General features: G+C 37.8%; 3 protein-coding genes across 5 annotated transcripts in view; 2 read left to right on the top strand and 1 right to left on the bottom strand.

Moving 5' to 3' along the window:
• Positions 1-6,949: 6,949 nt before the first annotated feature.
• On the bottom strand, positions 6,950-9,550 carry LOC107857422. The gene is made up of 4 exons (XM_016702303.2): positions 9,077-9,550; positions 8,593-8,748; positions 7,630-8,026; positions 6,950-7,544 (listed from the first exon to the last, which is right to left on the bottom strand). The coding sequence occupies exons 1-4, from the start codon at positions 9,405-9,407 to the stop codon at positions 7,340-7,342; spliced, it is 1,089 nt and encodes a 362-aa protein (XP_016557789.2). The 5' UTR covers positions 9,408-9,550; the 3' UTR covers positions 6,950-7,339.
• Positions 9,551-10,683: 1,133 nt separating this feature from the next.
• Positions 10,684-17,545, top strand: LOC107851716 (COP1-interactive protein 1-like). Of its 3 annotated transcripts, none has more exons than XM_047402861.1 (3): positions 10,684-10,847; positions 12,399-12,751; positions 14,350-17,545. In XM_047402861.1, exons 2-3 carry the CDS (start codon positions 12,493-12,495, stop codon positions 16,749-16,751), a joined length of 2,661 nt encoding a protein of 886 aa, XP_047258817.1. In that variant the 5' UTR covers positions 10,684-10,847; positions 12,399-12,492; the 3' UTR covers positions 16,752-17,545. The 3 variants fall into 3 exon arrangements, with proteins under 3 accessions (XP_047258817.1, XP_016552289.1, XP_016552294.1); XM_016696803.2 differs by having other exon boundaries at positions 10,685-10,847; positions 12,399-12,583; positions 14,350-17,543; XM_016696808.2 differs by lacking the exon at positions 12,399-12,751 and having other exon boundaries at positions 10,685-10,847; positions 14,350-17,543.
• Positions 17,546-18,620: 1,075 nt separating this feature from the next.
• Positions 18,621-18,956, top strand: part of LOC107851729 — a gene marked incomplete in the record, with an annotated part of 4,293 nt that continues 3,957 nt past the window's right edge. Inside the window, 1 exon segment of the mRNA XM_047402854.1 lies at positions 18,621-18,956. Within this exon segment, the coding sequence (XP_047258810.1) occupies positions 18,724-18,956 (233 nt within the window).

The following is an 18,956-nucleotide window of genomic DNA, read 5'->3' as shown; positions in this document are numbered from 1 at the left end:
AAAGACCCATGAGATTTTTGGATAACCCCACGTACCTCTATTTCCAAGGATAATAGATATTTCTTGAAGCTTGCGGATTGGTGATTCCGAATATGTAATTATCTTTGAAAACCTACGGTCAAATCTTGAACTATTTGGGTTTTTATTTTGAAACCCTAAGGAGAATCTTTGAGCATTTTTGATGAATGAATATGTATTTTGGGGTCCTTGGAACTAAATCTCGTGTTTTAGGTCTAAGTAAGGGTGGAAAAGGACCACTTTGTCCCCAACACGGAGTGTTTAAGTCACTAGATTTCTTTACATAGGCGCCACCCATCCCATTGCCTATGTTCACATAGGCGCCCCCTAGGCTATCGCCTATGTTTACATAGGTGCCTCCTAGGCTATCGTCTATGTTTACATAGGCGCCGCCTAGGCTATTGCCTATGCTTTCCAGTGGCCATGGTTATTGGTTAGGCGACGCTTATCACTTTAAAGGGCCATAACTTCTTGCTCGGGTGTCGGATTTTAGCCAAATTGGTATCGTTGGAAAGCTAACTAGAATACCTATCATTTGACACATAGTAGGCTTCCTAATTCGAAATATATAGAGAATTATGGTCAATGGAAGCTGACACACTTTACAACGTCCACTAAAACTTAGTCGATCGAAATAGTTTCAACTCGTCCTTGAGTTGAAGGACCTCTATGGTCTAAATTCATGCTTGAGTGGATTCACATGATACACAATAATTAACATGCCGTTTTGGCATAGGATTTTATGGCTTCGGGATTAACAACGCATCGAAATCATGGTCTATATTGTAGCCCGAATTACGGGGCATTACAGACACCTGCGATAGGTTTTGAACCATGTCTCACTTTTTTGGTAATTATAACTGTAATACACTTAAATTTCAGCTCCTCGCACACTTTATGTGTGCCTCCCATCACCCATAGCAATCTAAAGGCTGCCAACATTTTTTCTTGCCTTTGCATTTTTTCTTTTCCTGCAGTAAACTGCAGATCAACATTTGAAGAGCCTGTTAGATCAAATGAATTCGCTTTTTTAGATTATGTTCAATCTAGCTGGTGTTTCAGCCAGATTCTGTTCTATATCGCCATATTAGATATTCGATATCGTCCTCACATTTGTTATTTTGACACAGAAATCCAAGTCAGGACGTACTATCAGGATCACTGGCAGATCTCTTTGTTGGCTTTGATAAACATATAGAGATGTATGTATGACACATTTCTGCTTCTCGACTTGTTTGTTTTTTCTTATCCTTTCCATGTGTGTATTTGTATTACATTTCCTATTAATGTAAAGTACGTTTTGCATATTGTTTGTTTGTGCTCATCATCGTCTCTATGATTCCTTGGTGTTCAACTCTAAAGTGATCGTTGCATGTGGAGTACTTAGTGAAATCTTTGTGAATATTTTGTATCAATCTATCTTTTGGCTAAGTGAATAGTATAATTTTCTTCAATAGGGATCTGTCAAATAACAAATTCAATGGAGATCTAACTGCTGCACTAGTTCCAGCTCTGAAAATAGCAATATGTGCCAAACTTCAGTTGCAGTTCAGTCCCATTAATCTGCTCGTCGTGGAAATAAGACAGGTACCCTAAGATGTTGTTAAGAAATTCTTGCAATTAATAAAGGCATTTACAAAGTTTTCTACTTAAGTAAGCTTACTTGTTTGTGCAAGATTCTGGCTGTTAAGAACATTAAGACGTTGGCACTCTCCACAACTGATGAGGCGGAACAATTAATGGAAGTGATTCGAACTGCTTCCCTTGCTTTGCATGGAAACCACCACCTAAGGAATGCTGTGACATTTGATGATGCCTTACACAATGTTTCGTGCTTGCTACTCCAAATTGCTGGGGCTTTGAAGTAAGTACACAATACATGCTTTGTTTTATCATTGCAGCATTCTTTTCTATTCTCTGGTTGGACACGGACACCTGCGATAGGCCTCCCATCAACCTATAGCAATAATCTAAAGGCTCCTCGTACTTGCGATTGCAGAATAGCTGTCTTAAAACCGCAGACCAGCAACAGTATTGAAATCAAGGTACAATGTTGCTTTTTGATTATAGCCTAGCCTTAGCTGTACGTGGGAAATCGTAAGTAGACTACAAAGAACTCTCAAGATTTCCCAGATACTCACAACCGATCACTGTCCTTGTTAATGTTCTGAGATGGCTATTGCTGACAGCGGCTATTATGCACCTGAGCATGGAAGTGGCCCAAAGGCTGATATCATCTATTCATTTGGTGTGCGTTTGTTAGAGATTGCTTCTGATCCAAATGTGATAACAACTTCCACTGGGGACCCCCCTTCATCTCCTGAACGCATGATCTCCCAAGGTGCAAGAAAGAAGAGGAACAGGAAGAAAAACAAGAATCAGAGGAAGATGGAAATGCTGCTGACCATGGCGGAGAAAAAGACGAAGAGGGAGACGGAGATATAAAGAAGAAGGGGAGGACAAGGGAGATGATAAAGAAGATGAGGAGGACAAGGGAGATGATGAAGAAGGGGAGGACAAGGGAGATGATGATAAAGATGATGAGGAGGACAAGTGAGATGATGATAACGAAGAGGAGGAGGACGTGGGAGAACAACCAGAACAGGTTGAAGATGATATTGATGCTTGCAAGAAAAACTACAGAAGATTGAAGCTGAGGTTAATGCTGGTGATGGACAGCAAGAACAACCACAGCAGATTGAAGCTGGTGATGGACAGCAAGAACAACCAGAACAGGTTGAAGTTGACATAGATGATGGTGATGCACAGCAAGAACAGCCACAGCAGATTGAAGATGAGATCAATGCTGGTGATACACAGCAACAACAACCACCGGCGATTGAAGATGGGATCAATGCTGGTGATGCACAGCAACCTCCACCACCACTGCCGATTCAGGAGGTGCCACTGAGGGAGAGAATTCGTAAGATAATCCTCATTATTATCTGTGTTGCTGCTTTGGTATATCTGGTTGGAGACTTCATAAACTATTTCTTAAGGTTGTATACTGACAAGGCTGTAAACTTTCCGTCATAGTACTGTCTTGATACCTATCGGTTGTATCGTATAGTTGGATTCAAGATAATTGCAATCCAACAGATGCACTTGCTTTCAATTTGTTGTAGCAAAACTAGAGTGATGTTCTGTTTGATCTTACGTATATGAACACGTTGAAGTCATGATGTTATCTTACTATTTTCATATAACAGCAGAAACATAGCATATTGCCGGAATTGCTTTCTTGAGCGTCTAGTGTTTCATTTTTTTTTAAATTTTTTTTTATGTGTCTGTGTGGTTGTGGTGCTGTTATTTTTAGTGTATCATGCATGATATCCACATAATATAGACAGATTGTAATAACAATAATTCACCTGAATCACAAAACCATTATACCTTTCTGTCTTGATTCACCACGGCTATTTCCAGTTGAGGTGCAAACCGGTTTTGGATCGTCAAAAAACACAATCGCGCGATCTTTGCCTTGAGAAGATTCCACGTTGTTAACGCCAGTTGGACCAGTAGCTTGAAGGCCTGTTTCCGCCTCCAAATCTATAGCCAATTTTCAGAAAATACACATATCAACATAAAGAATTTTCCTCGTTTAGGACGAGAAAATCGAACTTCTAACTCTTTGAACCTCACTTTATCCTCAACTTTACTTAAAAAGATTATAGCAAAGTTTCGTTTCCAAAAAAGGTATGAGAACAGCAAATATAAGTAGTTCACAACAGATGAAAATATATTCATTTCCTCTTCATAGCATCAATCATCACGTTACCAAACTTTATCGGACTCCAAATTAGTTGATTGATTGAATACCACAAATAATTAAAAAAGGTTTTGCAAATACAGTAAAATCAAGATAACAAGTTGTAAGGAGGAAAAACTAAACAAAAATAATCGACGTAAATTCACATAACAACTATACCTTCATCATTTTTTCTCTTCGTTTCCTTCAAACGAGAAATTCTACCTCTGAACCCGATGATTTTCTCCTCGTAGCGAGCCTCTTTATCACTTTTTGCCTTCTTTAGCTTTTCAATTCTGTCAAATAGTAAATCATTTGTCCTTTTGTACTGCTTGTAGTCCTCTTCTATTATTTTACTGTACTTTTCATCGATACTTCTTTTTTCTTCCTCGAGACCTTTTTCACAATCCATTAGAATTTTCGCGCAAAAGGGAAGTCTTTTTCTTCAACCATTTGTTTTTCCTTCATGATTGATAGCATTTCAGGGATCGACCTCATCTTCAATGGACATCGAAGATGTGATCAATGAAAGGCTTTTCTTGAAACAACAAAAAAGAGCGGTGCAGCTAACTGTGAAAAAAATTGGTCTTTTTTAGTTGAAATGGCGATGTGAAGCGGAAAAAGACAATGATACAGCGAGGATTACGCAGATAAATTCAAACAAATGAAACATGAAAGTACATCTAAGAACAGTAATTAGTATTTGGTCAAAATTTCAAGAATATTTGATACTTTTACATTAAAGATTGGCCACACACCTCAGCTTTTAAAGTAAAACATTAAAAGTACCTTTGATTTCTGCAAAAGAATGAATGTAGCGTAATCCTCGTAAGATACATAGATCACTTAATTAATTAGTAGTTATAGGATATCCTTTTTTGCTCTTTCCATAACAAAATATCGATTCATTCCCTCATACCTTTATGGTATCAAAGCCATTGTCTGAGTTGGTATTTTGTATTTGCCAGAGGTCACTATGACTTCGCTGAGCACATCGGATTAGTTGTAGACTGTAGTTAGCATTTAAAAGTTATTTACGCAGACATTATATGGAAAAATCATATGCGCGATCAATGGCCACTAGAACTTAGCACTTTAGCAACAACTGTATCACATTGCTGTATATGGAAAAATCGTGCGTAAGAGTTGTATCAGTGCATATTATATCACTGTTGATAGCTACTTTTCTTAAATACAGTAGTTACATTTCATTACTTTTTGAAACTATTCTACATTTCATAAATAACGTGTAAATATTTGTCGCGTCGCATAATTTTTCCTAGAAATAACTTCATTATAGTAAAGTGACGAAAAGTTGAGATGCAAACTAAGTGTTTTCAATGAGTAGTTTTCACTGGTTGTCCCTTTTATGGACTGTTGTTTAGTAAATAATCTATTATGGTCCGTCACAAAATGTCCCACATTAGTACTACAAAGTATTTGTGTAGGTATTTATATCCTTGCGCTATCCCACCTTAATAGCTAGCTTTTGGAATGTGGTTTTCCTAAGGTTGTAATAGTGGTATCAGAGCCACCCATTACCCTCCTTGACCACCGTGCTTGGGATGGTGATGCAGGTATGGCAGTATTAGTCCGGGGCTAGTAATGTCTAGCGCACAACCATCACGGCACCTGACTCAAAAAGGGAAGCCTGGGAAAGAGCTACAGAGTGGAGCCGTCGAGGACGAAGGATGCAAAGCGTGATGGTTTGTTATGATCGTAGCAAAAAGTCCAACATTTGGTACTACAAAGTATTTGTGTGGGGGTTTTATAGTCTTGGGTTCTCCCACCTTAATAGCTAGCTTTTGAGGTGTGGTTCTCCTAAGGTTGTAATATTGGTATCAGAGCCAACCATCACACTCCGTCGTGGCACCTGTGCATCTGACTTAAAAAGGCTACTTGGGAAAGAGCTATCTAGAAAAGTAGAGTGAAACCTACCTACTTGAAAAGGGCCTTCCGTGCCTACCGTGCCTGGGATGGTGACGTCAATATGACAGTGTTCGGACGAGGCAAGTAATGTATAGCGCACAATCGTCGCGGCAGCTGTGCACCTGATTCAAAACCTGGCTCGAAAAGGGCTACTACAAAAGTAGGGTGAAATCTACCAGGAGTGGAGCCATCGAGGACGAAGAATGCGGAGCGTGGTAGTTTGTTATTATCCTTTGCAAAAATTCCCACATTGGTACTACAAAGTATTTGTGTGGGGTATTCATAGCCTTGGGCTCTCCCACCTTAGTAGTTAGTTTTTGGGGTGTGGTTTTCCTAAGGTTGTAATAGTGGTATCAAAGCCACCTATTACCCTCCGTGCCCACCCTTTCTGGGATGGTGACTCTGGTATGTTAGTGTTCGGCTAGAGCTAGTAATGTCTAGCGTACAACCATCACGGCACCTATGCACCTGACTCGAAAAGGGATACATAGGAAAGAGCTACCTAGAAAAGAAGATAGCTGGCTTTTGGGGTGTGATTTTCATAAGGTTGTAATGGTGGTATCAGAGCCACCCATCACCCTCCATGCCCATTGTGCCTGGGATGGTGACGCCGGTATGACAGTGTTCGATCGGGGTTAGTAATGTCTAGCGCACAAACATCGCGGAAACTGTGCACCTGACTCGAAAGAGCTACCTAGAAAAGTAGAGTGAAATCTACATGTCGAGGATAAAGGATGCGGAACGTGGTGGTTTGTTATGATTCGTTGCAAAAAGTCTCACATTTGTACTACAAAGTATCTGTGTGCAGTATTTATAGCCTTGGGTTCTCCACCTTAAGAGATGGTTTTTGGGGTGTGGTTCTCGTAAGGTTGTAATAGTGGTATCAGAGCCACCCATCACCGTGCATGGGTTGGTGACGCCGCTATGGAAGTGTTCAGCGGGGGCTAGTAATGTCTAGCACACAACCGTTATGGCGCCTAGGCACCTGACTCAAAAAAGGCTATCTACAAAAGTAGAGTGAAAACTACCTAGAGTGGAGCCGACGAGGACGAAGGATGTGGTTTGTCATGACCCGTTGCAAGAAGTCCCACATTGGTACTTGTCAGTAGTAACTGCAAACGTGAAGGTTGAATTTGAACAATATATGAACAAACATTAGGTAGGCGTTTGGCCGTGAAAACAAACAAAAATAACCGTATTTGGAATTTTCAAAGTTGGAGCTGTACTATGCCATACATTTTGCAAATAGTTACAATTTAAACGTATTTTTTTCTTCTCTCGCGGTTGCTACTCATGGTTATTCAAACGCTAAATCATTCTTTTGCTTCAGCGACTGTTATGCCAATACCATGACTCAACAATATGTGTATCGAGCAAACATGGTTTCGAATAGGTGGACGAATAATGCGACGACACATAACATGCCTCCATTGTTCAATCGTACTCAAACAATTCTATAAATATAGCCATTCATAATCAAAATACTACATTCAAGTCCAACAGATGAACAATAAGTACCTAATTGTTCCTACTAAAGCTAGATATCTTCCCGGAACAAAGCAAGTCGACCAGACAGCTAGATAAGAACTTTTTGCCGAGGGAGCTCGTAGTCTGGTGCAACAACTCTACCAGACAGCCTTCGCGTCAACTGGAGCTTAATTTGCGGATAGCAGCACCAGCGCAGAACAGCTGGTCTTTCTTGCTATTGTATATCCTATATATTTGGCGAAAGTATCGAATAGCCAGTGTCTTGCATATGAAAAGATCTTCCGGTTCAACATCCGAAATTGTTCTCTTGAGCTTGTTTTCGGGATCACCACGACACAAAAACACCCCTAAAGCAGTAATCCTGAAAGAGAAAACAAGCAAAAACAGATTACAAAGATTGTCTTTTCACGACCTAAGAAAAAAACTATCGAGAGATTGATATATACCTATTTTTGTCGATCTTACTCATCGAGGAGAATTTGTTTCCAGATAGTTGTTGACGGTACAAAGCACAGACAGCATTCAGACAAAGCTCAGCATCCGTATAAAATGCAGAACAAAAATCGTCTTCAGACGACCATTCTATTCCTGACTTATTCCCAGGATTAACCAATTCTGGAACAAATGATGTTATTTGACCATCATTCATGCTTCTTTTTCTCTTCCGCGACGAATTAGAGGAGCCTTTCACGTGCACTTCCTTTTTCTGTCCGCGACTTTTTGAAGCACGAGCGATTTCAGTTAACGTCAGTTCATCATCATTGTCGTTCATTGTACAAACCAGCATAGTTTCTGGTTCGTCTGACGCTTCACTCAAGACTATTGCTTTACATGCCGATGGATCTGCAAGAAGATTATATGCTGATGTACGAAACTTATCCGTCCAATAAAGTCACACAACAACAACTTAACTAGTATAATCCTCATGTACGCAGACCTTACCTCTATCTTTTGCAGTAGAGAGGCTGTTTTAGATAGTCCAACGGCTCAAAAGAAAGAAAAATGAATCATGTTTGCATGAAAACACGACAATATCCTAGCAAGATACTAAGCAACTAAAAGGGGAAACCAAGACAGACGATAAAGGAAAGTGGCTAAATGGACATAGCGTGTACCAGTGGATGAAGTGGACGTAGCAAGTGTTTTGTCGGAATTGCTTTCTACTCGAGCATTTAGTCTTTCTTTTTTCATTTTTCGTGTGTGTGTCCGAGTGGTTGTGGTGGTGTTATTTTTAGTATATCATGAGGAATCATCACAAAATATCATACCAATAATCGTTTAACAGAACAACAATAACTACTATACCTCAATCCAAAGAGTTGAGATCGGCTATATGAATCCTAATGAAATATCCACCTAATACAAACAGATCGTAACAACAAGTCGTCTAAATCACAAAACCGTTATACCTTTGAGTCTCGATTGACCACTGCTATTTCCGGTTGAGGTGCCAACCGATTTTGGATCATCAAAAAGCACGATTGCCCGATCTTCGCCTTGAGAAGATTCCACGTTGTTAACGCCATTCGCACCAGTAGCTTGAATGTCTGTTTCCACCACCAAATCTATAGCAAATTTTCAGAAAACACACACATCAACATAAAGAATTTTCCAAATTAGTTAAATAATTGAACGCGACAAATGCAGTAAAATCAAGATATACTATCAACACACATTATGAAACGATACGTAACAAGACATAAAAGGGAAGCCCGGTGCATTAAAACTACCGCTGTGCGCGGTGTCCAGAGAAAGGTCCCACCACAAGGGCGTATCATACGCAGCCTAACCTTGCATTTCTGCCAGAGGCTGTTTCCAGGACTTAAACCCGTGACCTCCTGGTCACATGGCAGCAACTTTACCAGTTGCGTCAAGACATAATAACAACAATACCTTCATCATTTTTTCTCTCATTTTCCACCATAAGAGAAACTTCATCCCTCAACTCTCTCAGTTTCTCCGCGTAGCAATCCACGCTTTCACTTGTCGCGTTCTCTATTTCTTCGATTCTCTCAGACAACAAATCGTTGTCCTTCTTATAGTACCTGCGATGGTCTTCTATTATCTGATTATACGTTTCTTCCATTCTTCTTTTTTCTTCCATGAAACTTTTTTCAAATTTCATTAGAGCTCTTTGCACAAAAGAGTAGTGTTCTTCTTTAAGTTTTTCCTTAAAGATCACAAGCGCTTCTGCGATCGATGTCCTCTTCGATGAAGAATCCATTATCGAAAATATGATTCGAGATTTTCGACGCAGTTAAAACTGCGAAAAATCAAACTTTTTTAGTTGAAATGTGTATATGTAGGAACTTTGGAAGTGTGAAAAGAAGAAAGTGTACTACATACATTGGGATTTGCGAAGTTAAAATTCAAAAGAGCAAAATGTGAAAAATAATAATTAGTATTTGGTCAAGATTTCAGCAATATAAGGATAAGGAGAAAATTTGACAATTAAGCCCTTCAAGTTTTTAATTAGCAAAATGGTTTATTTTTATTTTTTAATTTGTCGGACAGATAATAGATCTGTCGGATTGATCTGTTAATAAATCCATCTAAAAAATAGATCATCTCTCTAAATAAAAAAAAATTTTGATCTATTTAATTAAAAAATAGACCTAAAAGGTCTATTTAATAAAGAGTCCCGAATATAAGAGTAATTACTATTAGGCTATTATTTGGCCACATTATACCTAGGAATTCGGGTAGATAAGTTCAAAAAAAGTAAAACGTGAAAACACATCTAAAAATAATAATTAATATTTGGTCAATATTTTAAGAATACAAATATAATAAGTATAGATTATTATTTGACCACATCACAATATACCTTGGAATTCAGGTAGATAAGTTCAAAAAGGGTGAAACGTGAAAACACAACTAAAAACAATAATTAATATTTGATCAATATTTTAAGAATACAAATACAATAAGTATAGACAATTATTTGACCAGACCACAATATACCTTGGAATTCAGATAGATAAGTTTAAAAAAGTAAAACGTGAAAACATATCTAAAAACAATAATTAATATTTGGTCAGTATTTTAAGAATACAAATATAATAAGTATAGACTATTATTTAATCATACTATATCTTGAAATTTGGACAGATAAGTTCAAAAAAATGAAATGTGAAAAATACCTCTAAAAATAATATTTAGTATTTGATAAAGATTTCAATAATACAAGAATAATTAGTATAAGTTATTATTTGACCACATTATACTAGGGATTTGGGCAAATAAATTCAAAAAGGTAAATCGGAAAAAACACACTTAAAAACAATAATTAATATTTGGTCAAGATTTCAAGAATACAAATATAATTAGTATAGATTATTATTTGACTAGACCACAATATACCTTGATATTCGGGTAGATAATTTCAAAAAAATAAAACGTGAAAAAAAACATTTAAAAATAATAATTAATATTTGGTCAATAATTATAGAATTTAGAATCAAATTAATATATCAAAATAAATCCCAAAATAAAATGCTTGTATTTGTGATCCTCATTTTGTTCTTCCTCCTCTTTGACAAATTTAAAGCTCTTTCCTTTTTCTTGATTCAAAATGAAATATCTTCATATTTTTTCTCCCAAATTCAAGAATTGAAATGAGAAAAATAGCTTTAAATAAAAATCCAGAAAAACATTTTGCATGGTAATATATTTCTCTTTTGATTTCATATATGTTCAACATTTTCATGATCCTTATTGAATCTTTACCTTAACAAAAAAAACATTTCTTTTATTTAAATTTAAATTTATATATCTATTATCAAATGTTCTTGAATATCTTTTATCTGTTTTCATTTATATATGTATTTTTTATATTATCTCCATGTGTAAATTATTCTTGTTTTTGATTGTGATTTGGATGAAAAATTGGTTATCTTTACATATATATATATATATATATATGTAATGTGATGTTCAGACAGCTTACGCGTAGCTCGACTAATTCCAGGGCTACCTGATGAAAAAATGGTGATATAGGAATATAGTTTGGGGAAATGAATGAATTATTAATTTTTTGCATATTATCTCCATGTGTTAATTAGACATGTTTTTGGTTGTGATTTGGCTGAAAAATTGGTAATATTTTTATAATAATGTGATGTTTAGCCAATTTGCACGTACCTCAACTAATTTCATGGTTACATATTGAAAAAAAATGGTGATAATAGGAATATAGTTTGGGGCCATGAATGAATTATTATTTGTTTGCATATTATCTTCATGTGTTAATTATACATGTTTTTGGTTGTGATCTTGTTGAAAAATTGGTGATATGTTTTCTTTTATAGTGTGATGTTCAACCAGTTTGCACGTACCTCAACTAATTTCATGTGTTACTTGTTGAAAAATGATTTTTTTGGACATATATATATATATATATATTTATATATATATATTTATATATATAGAAGTTGTTGAATCCCATCGGAATAGGAACATATTTTTTTGGAATCCCGTTACTTGAATTCCTGGCTCCGCCACTGCTTGTAATGGTAACGTAGCTCAAAAGTTGCTTAGGTCGAAGGGTAAAATTCGATGCGTAATATTCTTGCATTTCTTTGTATCCCCTTGTTAGAATTCTTGGTTCCGTCACTGTGCACGTCGATGAATTATTTGACGTGTTTGGTTTTGACTCGCGTTTTCTGCATCTAGTAGAATTCTTGGTTCCGTTGCTGTGCACATCAAGGAATTATTTGAAGTGTGAGGTTGCGATGGTTTGGGCGTGTGATGAGGAAGGACACGAATGCTCCAGTTCGGAGGTGTGAGAGACTGGCTATGGCTAGTTTTAGGCGGGTAGGGACAGGCCGAAGAAATATTGGAACGAGGTGATTAGGCATGATATGGACCGGCTACAGCTTACGGAAGACATGACTCTCGATAGGAAGGTGCGGAGGATGCGAATTAGGGTAGAGGGTTAGTGGTTAGGAGTGCGTACGTAATAATATGGAGGAGTGCTTTGTTTGTATCTGTGCCTGTAGTTTCTTGTTCGTAGTGTTCTAAGGATGTTTGTGATCTCTAATAGATAGTTTATAGTATTACTCAATCTGTGTCATGTCGTTAGCCAGAGGTCTATCGGAAACGGCCTCTCTACTTCATCTGAGGTAGTGGTATGGACTGCGCAGAATTTACCCTCCCCAGACCCTGTATGTTGTTTTGGTTACGACTTGTTGATCCTGATTTTTCCTTAATTCAGGGTGGGGTATCTGAACTTTGACGCGAGCAGCGCAGAGGTAGCGGTTAGCTCTGAGTGATATTGCTGTTTTGATAAAATTCGGTGGCCGGCAGACATGACGAAGCACAGTTGGAAGGAATCGATGAAGGCATTTGGGTGTCATACTGATCCGGAAAAGGAAGAACAGTTGAAATGGATAAAAATAGGTAATTCTTCGATCCCAGAACAACGTCGACCCTTTGAATATTATTGGAGATTGTGGGATAACGCATTAGAAGAAAAACGAAGGCAATATAAAGCGAATCTTCAAGCGCAACACATTTACCCCCAACGAGGTGGATTTATGTGGTATACCGAATGGCAATTGGTTCGCAGTAAGTTGCTGATACATTCTGGTGCCGAAAACTTAAATGTTAACTCGAAAAGTTCTAAAATCCGTTAGTGACATTCAAGTTCTGTATCGTTTTGTTCATACCATGTAGAGTAAAGCATCTAGTACCTCCCTGAACTATGACCAAATTTGCTAAGATGCACTCCAACTTCTCGGGAGTCCTATTACCCCCCCCCTCCCTCGAACTAAATTTTAGCGTATTTTTGTCATCCTTTTTAGCTGACGTGACACCTTTTGTCAGCCTTTTGAGCTGACGTGTTACCTTTGACATGGGCCCCATTTTATGTAATAAAGGTGCCATGTCAGCACAAAAGGGTGAGGAAAATACGCTACAATTGAGTTCGTAGGGTAATAGGATCCCTGTGAAGTTGGAGTGTGTCGTAGCAAATTTGATCATAGTTCGAGGGGGTACCAAATGTTTTACTCTAAAATGTATGCACGTAACACTCATTCTGAACTCGCCGACTCTAAATCTTGAATTCGCCTTTGTGTATAATGGTTGCAAATTATTATCTGTTTCTGCTGGTGTTTCCGATAAGTTCGTTATGTATCGTATTGTATTATATTATACTTATCTTGTCAACAATGGCGGAGCCACCTTTGCTACATGGGGTTCTTCCGAACCCCCTTCGATGGAAAATTATACTGTTTTTATACTATTTTTACATGGTTGAAAATATTTTTTATGCATATATAGTAGATGTTGAACCCCCTTCGACTAATTCGTATATATCCGAACACCCTCAATGAAAATCCTGGCTCCGACACTGCTTGTCGACACAATGTATTGGTCAGACTACATTGTTTGCTGTTGTGTTGCTCAGACTCTTCAAGAATGTTGATGGTGCGCGTCACAGCGGCGGAGCCAGAATTTTCACTAATGGGGTTCAAAATATGAAGAAGTAAACATACGAACACGCTAAAGGGGGTTTGATGTCTACTATATATACATAAAAAGTAATTTCAACCACGTGTAAATAGTATGATTTTATATCGACGGGGTTCGGATGAACCCCCTGACCTCTGCCCAGGGTGCGTGTTGGACCATTTCAAAATATTGCATATTTGAAAAATCTGGCATGGGTGCGGCAACATGTTTGGAGAGTCCGAGCGACATAGTTTTGTCATCATTTTATACCGTTTTTCTTGTTTGGTATGATTGGATTGTACTATTATAAGTTTTATGACCCCTAATTACTATGTTGGTCGACTCTTCAGAAACGTCGACGGGTGCTTGTCGGATCCTCCAAAAACAGTGTATTTTTGAAGGATCCGACACGGCGGTGGCAACATTTTTGGAGAGTCCGAGCAACTTAGTGCTAATTACATCCAAGTTTATATCATGTATTGAACTTATGTGACTTCTATGGTTCGTTGCACATGTCGGCAAGTGCATGTCAGATCCTCCAAAAGTAGTGTAATTTTTGAGGATCCGACACTGACACGACATAATTTTTTGGAGATCCGTGCGTGTCAGATCCTCTGAAAGTAGTACATTTTTGAGGATCCGACACTCCGGAGAGTCCGAGCAACATAGCATTTTATGATTTCTAACTTGAAGATTTCTGTTTGTTCTTGCAGAAATCGAGAACAAAGTAAAACGGATTGCGAAGCTAATCAAGAAGATAAACCAAGGTAGTAGAGAAGGGAACATGAGAAGAAGATCCGAGTTACTTCAACTCGTCGACGAATTTCATGAACAGTATCAGTCCCTCTATTCGATGTACGATAATCTCAGAGGAGAAGTAAGGAAAAAACTTCACGGAGAACACGAGGGCGATTCATCGTCTCAATCTTCTTCATCGTGTTTGAATTCAGAATCATATTTTAGCCCGGGGGAGGGTACAGCGAAAAGTAGCTCATCGTGTTCGAACTGTGAGCCTCTTGAGGAAGCTATTCTGAAAGACAAAATTGTAACTTCAAATGTTGAAGTGAAGGAAAGTGTCGAAAATTTCGATGTGGAGAATTTCGAGACACCGATGTCTTATAGTCGAGGGTCTGAGTCGGGGGAATTCTTCAAAGACTTGAGGATTCAAGGTGAAGAGAAGTTGGTAAACGAATCGAAATGGTTTCAAGAGAAAGTAAAAGAAAAAGAAGACGAAATCATGTATCTCACTGATGATTTTGAGCTTCTCGAGAAGGAACGATTGTCGCAGATGAAGGGGTTAGAGGATCAAGTTGCTAGTATGAAGCTTGAATTAGATAACGTATGTGTTCGGAAGAGTGAACTCGAAGAGCAACTCATGTGGAAGTCGAATAAACTTAAGCGAATGGAAGAAAGTAACTCGGAGCTGCAATCTCGCGTGTTAGCACTAGAAGCAGCATTCATAGAGAAAGATGACGTGTTCTCTCGTATTCTTCAAGACATCGACGAAAATCAACTCAATTCGACGGCTAAAATGGATGATCTTACGGCAAAATCACATGCGTTGCAGCAAGAAGTGGACCGTTTAAACGCTGAAAGGCGTGAATTAGAACAGAAATTGTTAAATGAAACCAAGAATGGATCACATTTTCCAGAACTACAGCACGTAAACGGTCCACTGCAGCAAGAAGTGGACCGATTACGTGCTGAAAGGAATGAATTGGAACAGAAGCTGTCACGTAAACTCAACGAAGGATCGGACCAAGTTAAGTCTCACGAGTTGGATCTGTCACTCGAAAAGAAGTCTCACGAAGCATCTGACCGAGTTAATTATCTGCAGCAGGAGTTGGAAGCGTTAAGAAGTCAGAATTCCGCACTAGAGCTGTCACTAAAAGAAAGAACTCGAGAACTATCCGAATGTCATCTTTGGATAGAAAACATGAAAGAGGAACTAACGAGCACGAAGCTTATCACTCACGAGACGGAGGGCTTAAAATCGGAGGTGAAATCACTCGTGAAAGAAAAAAGTGACGTCGAAGAGAAGATAATGGATATGAATAAAGAAGCGTATCATTCGGAGTTGCAGAAAGAGAAGCTGAACGATAAGATCATGGCATTGGAAACGAAACTATTAGGAAAAGAAGCAGAAGTCGGAATTCTTCAAAAGAAACACGAGGCTTACATGAACGATATGTCCACTCAAGGTTCAACGTTGACAGCGCGAATCAACAGTATTCAAAAGCAGATGCAAACAGCGGAAACTGAAAAATCGAGATTGCAGTCTCAGCTCAAGAAGGAAAAACATGAATTTTCCCAAAGCCTTATGCAGATGGAAAAGAAAAATACCGAACTGACTATCAAGATCGCGGAGCAGGAGAAAACTCTCAGAGGGATGCAAGATGTTGTAAACAAGTCAAAGGCGGAACACAAGCAAATGCAGACCGCGTTAGAGGACTCCAAAGTAAATTTTCGCAATGCTGAACGAAAACTAGATGAAATGACGGAGGAACTACGCAAGAAGTTTGAAGACAGTTTACGAATCTTGAGCAGAAGGATCCGCGTGGCAGAACAACTGCATATCGAGAGCAAAGAGTGGTACCAAAAAAACAGAAACTCGTACGAGAAAGAGAACAAAGATCTAAAAGAGAAAAATGCAAGACAAGAAATGGGGTTGAAGGGCATTAAGGATATATCGTTGACAGTAAGCGATGTATTAGGTTCGCTAGACGCTGTGGCGCTAAAGTTCGAGGAATGCACAGCTCATTTCTTGAATCGAATATCAAAGAATTCGTGCGAGCTGCAATTCGTAAAAGATTGGGTGATGAGGAAAAATAAAGCGGTGGCACACGTGAAAGATGATTTTGATTGCTTACTTGCACAATGTGATGATAAAGAAGCTGAGATATTGAAGTATCGAGAGAAAGTTTGGAAGTCGGAGAATAAAGTCAGGGAACTCGAGAAGATGATCAACGACAAAGAGGAATCAATGTTGGTTCTCAAGGAGGAAAAACGAGAGGCGATCAGGCAATTATGCGTGTGGATTGATTATCATCGTAGTCGGTCTGACTACTATAAAAGGATCTTGCTAACTGAATTTGGCCGGAGGAGCGCTCCCTAAGAATGTTGTAAGCGAAAAAGGCGCTTCCTACTAGGAGTTTCTTTAGTTTCTTCAGCTATCAGTAACTTTTCCAGCTAGTCCATTGTCTTCAGAATCGTGCAGCGCGGGCTGCATGGAAAGGTGGAACGACGTGTCTAACCAAGAGTTTCTTCATTCCGACTAAACTTGACGCTCCATGTCTTTCTTCCAACGACGAAAAGACATCGAATTTGCTTAGATGAAGCCAAGAAGCTCATGTAGAAGGTTCACAATCTTGTCCTGAAAATTGTACACCATTTTCCTTTTTCTTCATGTTCTAAATAGGTTTTTTCTTATTAGAGTAAAGCATCCGGTACCCTCCGAACTACGACCAAATTTGCTACGACACACTCCAACTTCACGAGGGTCCTATTACCCCTGATCTAAATTTTAGCGTACTTTTGTCAACCTGACATGTCACCTTTAGCTGACGTGGTACCTCTGACGTGGGCCCCATTTTATGTAATAAAGGTGTTACGTCAGCACAAAAGGGTGACAAAAGCACGCTAAAATTGAGTTCAGGGGGATAATAAGACCCCTGAACCCGCTAAAGTTGGAGTGTGTCGTAACAACTTTGGCCATATTTCGGTGGGTACTGGATGCTTATCAATAAAAGTGTATTAGGCACAAATTTTGTAAGACACTCAAATAATTTTGGTGACAAGCTACAATAGGCCAAGCCATATTATATATTATGAATTTGTATTCGAGAATGAACCATATCTCTTGTTGAAAAAAAGAGATTATGTTATAAAATTCTACTTGTTTGAACAATTCTTATTTGTAGTTATGTTTAAAAAATCAAAAAATCGAGTCCAAAGTGTCTAATAAGAACAATTTATCTTGTGTTCAGATGCTCAATCGTAACAGGCATTGGTTCGAGTGTTTAAACGAATTTCGTTGAATGAGTTTATGGATTGTCTATAGTTTTGTCTGTTTCGGTTGGAGCTGTATCGATTCGCTCTATATCGGTGTATTAATTAGTTCGGTACCAGTATATCATTCGTTCACGACACTTCAAGACAATAACGGTGCATAATTGACCAGAAATTCTGTCTTATAGGCAAAAGTTATAACTTAGATATGTTGTTCATAAGACAGACGTTCTAACTCTTATTCATAAGACAACGTTCATGACATCTCGTGACACTGGTTCTGCCTTATAAGTAAAAACGTTAGAACTTATTTAGCGGGAATAAAAATTAGAAAAAGGCTCTTGGGCCATCTTTTAGTTAAGTGGATTAGCCCAACAATGAATTGGTTCAACAAAGCCCATATTATTTTTCATTTTTTTTCTTTATATTCATTTTTTGCCAAAATAATAGAAACATACATCTTAACTTAGTATATTTATGCAAATTGTCACCCTTACAAAGTAATCACAAAAAATTACAACTAATTATGTATCTTCGTTGAATGTATCGAAAGTTAATTATGCATCTCGACAAACTCAAAATCAGAAAAAATGTATCGAGAGCTAATTATGTATCTTTATAAAGAAAAAAAGTATTTTCGTTGGATGTATTATGTATCTCGACAGACTCAAAATTAAAAAAAAAATATTCGAAGCTAATTATGTATCTGTACAAGGGAAAAAAAAATATATCTTCATTAGATATATTATGTATCTCGACAGATCTAAAATTAAAAAGAAAATATATCAGGAGCTAATTATGTATCTTTACAAAGAAAAAATTGTATCTTTATTAAATGTATCGAGAGCTAATTATATATCTCGATAAATTCAAAGTTAGGATAATCTTTTCTGTAATTAAGCTCCAAACTGTCGGAATTTGTGTCAATTTCCTTTATTTTTTTATTTTTATTTTCTTTTTGTTATCTTTTTTTTTTTTGGTTCTCTTTCTCACTCTATCACTTAACTTATGGTTGAGCCTTCTTGTCTCCTTTCAACAAACACTGATAGAATCTTGAAAGAAAAGCCATTAATACAAAAATGATTAACTGTTTACACCCTGTTTGGAAGAACCCCATCATTCTTAGTTCCACTAATTCACCATTTTTCAACAATTTGAGAAGTACCAAACAGCTCAACTACGGAAAAAAATCAAGACTTTACAGTAAAAGATCAAGAATTGTGTGTGGGTTTCTTCCTGTTGATCCATGGGCACCAAATGTTGATTCACAGAGCATAGCTTCACAGCTTTTTGCTTTTTCTATTTTCCCTTA

The sequence above is a fragment of the Capsicum annuum genome, chromosome 1 (assembly GCF_002878395.1).
Source record: "Capsicum annuum cultivar UCD-10X-F1 chromosome 1, UCD10Xv1.1, whole genome shotgun sequence".
NCBI lineage: Eukaryota > Viridiplantae > Streptophyta > Magnoliopsida > Solanales > Solanaceae > Capsicum > Capsicum annuum.
Note: the sequence above shows the minus strand (reverse complement) of the source record. Positions and strands in the feature narration are given on the sequence as shown.

What these genes read in the sequence shown, in the direction of transcription:
- LOC107857422 (XM_016702303.2), bottom strand. Translation starts at nt 9,407, where the DNA reads ATGGATTCTTCATCGAAGAGGACATCGATCGCAGAAGCGCTTGTGATC. An exon ending in TGGTCAATCGAGACTCAAAG is followed by an intron (nt 8,027 to 8,592) that starts GTATAACGGTTT and finishes ATCTTCTTGCAG; the next exon opens with ATCCATCGGCATGTAAAGCA. An exon ending in AGTAAGATCGACAAAAATAG is followed by an intron (nt 7,545 to 7,629) that starts GTATATATCAAT and finishes TTTCTCTTTCAG; the next exon opens with GATTACTGCTTTAGGGGTGT.
- LOC107851716 (XM_047402861.1), top strand. Translation starts at nt 12,493, where the DNA reads ATGACGAAGCACAGTTGGAAGGAATCGATGAAGGCATTTGGGTGTCAT. An exon ending in CGAATGGCAATTGGTTCGCA is followed by an intron (nt 12,752 to 14,349) that starts GTAAGTTGCTGA and finishes TTGTTCTTGCAG; the next exon opens with AAATCGAGAACAAAGTAAAA.